This window comes from Belonocnema kinseyi, chromosome 8, assembly GCF_010883055.1.
Source record: "Belonocnema kinseyi isolate 2016_QV_RU_SX_M_011 chromosome 8, B_treatae_v1, whole genome shotgun sequence".
Classification (NCBI taxonomy): Eukaryota; Metazoa; Arthropoda; class Insecta; order Hymenoptera; family Cynipidae; genus Belonocnema; species Belonocnema kinseyi.
This window is the reverse complement of record NC_046664.1, coordinates 53,313,594-53,315,299: the sequence shown is the minus strand read 5'-3', so window position 1 is coordinate 53,315,299 and position 1,706 is coordinate 53,313,594. Positions and strand designations below refer to the sequence as shown.

Sequence of the window (1,706 nt, the reverse complement as noted above, 5' to 3'; positions counted from 1 at the left end):
TTATTTAAAAGAATTTAATCACTCAATGTACAAATGGCGTGTAGGACGAAATTTAAAACATTTCAGCTACTGCTTTAGTAGTTTTCGAATAACGTTAATTTAAATTAATTATTTTTTTCAATCGATTGAATATAGTAATTATTCAAATTCACGAATTTTTGTATCCCCATGTTTATTAATAAAATTATAATGTTTAATTAAGGTACAGCACTAAAGATAAGAATATTAAATAACGCCCAATATTTCTCTTTACACTCAGTCCCGAAGAAGAAAATTACACAAAGAAAAAATAAGTCTTTGAATCTTTGAGAAAAGATGAGTCTTTGAAGAAAAGTGGCATCGTCTAACAATAATTTCTCAACCCTTTTGCTCACGAGCGCGAAGGTACTCGAGAGTAAGTAGACCAGCTATGTCCTAAACGGGGTAGGTTCGTTCACGTTCGTAGGAAGCCTCCTTAAAAAATGCACCCTCCAGGGAAGGGTGGAAACGAAGATGACGATGGAAACGTCGTAGCGAAGGTTCTCCCATAGCTCGCATCTCGCAACCCTTTTCCTTACTTAAATCCAAATAAAGGTTGAGATTCTTGAGTCTCCCCTTCGAACCCCCAAAGCTCCGAAGCGACTACCCCTTCATCATTCGCATACACACATACCCACACAGTCTCAAGGCGGCATCTCAGCCCTCGAATTGGAACCAGAGTTCGCCTCTCGTTTCTCCACGTTTGTTTCTCCCCTCTTTTCATCTCTTTTTCTCTCCTTCTCTCCTGTTTCCTCTCTTTCTCCTTTCCTCTCCTTTCCTCTTTTTCTCTTTTCTCTCTTTCCACCTTCATCTTTTCCTCAAGAGCCCTCTCTCTTGCCAACTCCTTCTCTCTCTCTCTCTTCTGCTCATTCCTCAGAATTTTCATCTCTCTTTTCTTACTTTCCTTGTCCTTCTCTCTCATGGACGACATCGTCTTTTTCACCCTCTCTCTCTCTCAGAAAGCCGTGCGCGTCTCGTTCGTCTATACATTTTCCGTCTTCGTCCGGCGCGGCGGTCCTTCTTTTGGCTGTGCGTGTATAGTGTATACTATATGTCCTATATGTATAAGTCTTTCTTTCCTTTTCTCGAGTTGTGCTCTCTCCTCCTCTCGGTAACGAGAGGAGAAACACCCTCGCTACTTTTAATCGACCCGCGCTTTCTTCTGCTTATACATACCTAGCCAACGCCATACCATCCCTGGTACCCTCGTCCTCGTCCTCGTCCTCATCTCCATCCCCGTGGACCACCTTCGAGCCACCCTCCTTCCTTTCCTTATTCCTTACCTCTCATCTTTACCACCGACGTATATAAGTAAGGGCGTTGTCTTTTCTAGTGTCCTTCTCGATCCTCTTGATGAATTGCCGACCGTTACAACTCACGAATTTTTGGCAGCTTTTCATTCGAGGAACTCGTGCGAAAGGTTCTACAAGTTAAGGAGATACTCGAAGCGTTCTCGTCTTTTATGAGAAATTATCAAAGCACGAGGCTCGCCCTACAGGAATTTAATGTTTGGTTATTTCTAGACCTGAGGAGACTAATTTTAATATTGTATTATCTTGGCAGGGTCGAAAAAAGAAATTGGAATCGAGTTTAACCCTAGAATGGCAAACCTCTTGAAGTAACCTATCATAATGCCACACATGCCACAGTGGAGAAAAAATGACTTTTTTGGTTCATAATAGGGTACT

The 1,706-nt window shown here is 41.9% G+C and overlaps 1 protein-coding gene across 1 annotated transcript; it reads right to left on the bottom strand.

Annotated features, from left to right (window-relative positions):
• Positions 1–553: 553 nt before the first annotated feature.
• Positions 554–949, bottom strand: LOC117178496 (putative uncharacterized protein DDB_G0271982). The gene has a single exon (XM_033369923.1). It carries the CDS (start codon positions 947–949, stop codon positions 554–556), a length of 396 nt encoding a protein of 131 aa, XP_033225814.1.
• Positions 950–1,706: the final 757 nt, after the last annotated feature.

What these genes read in the sequence shown, in the direction of transcription:
- LOC117178496 (XM_033369923.1), bottom strand. Translation starts at nt 949, where the DNA reads ATGTCGTCCATGAGAGAGAAGGACAAGGAAAGTAAGAAAAGAGAGATG.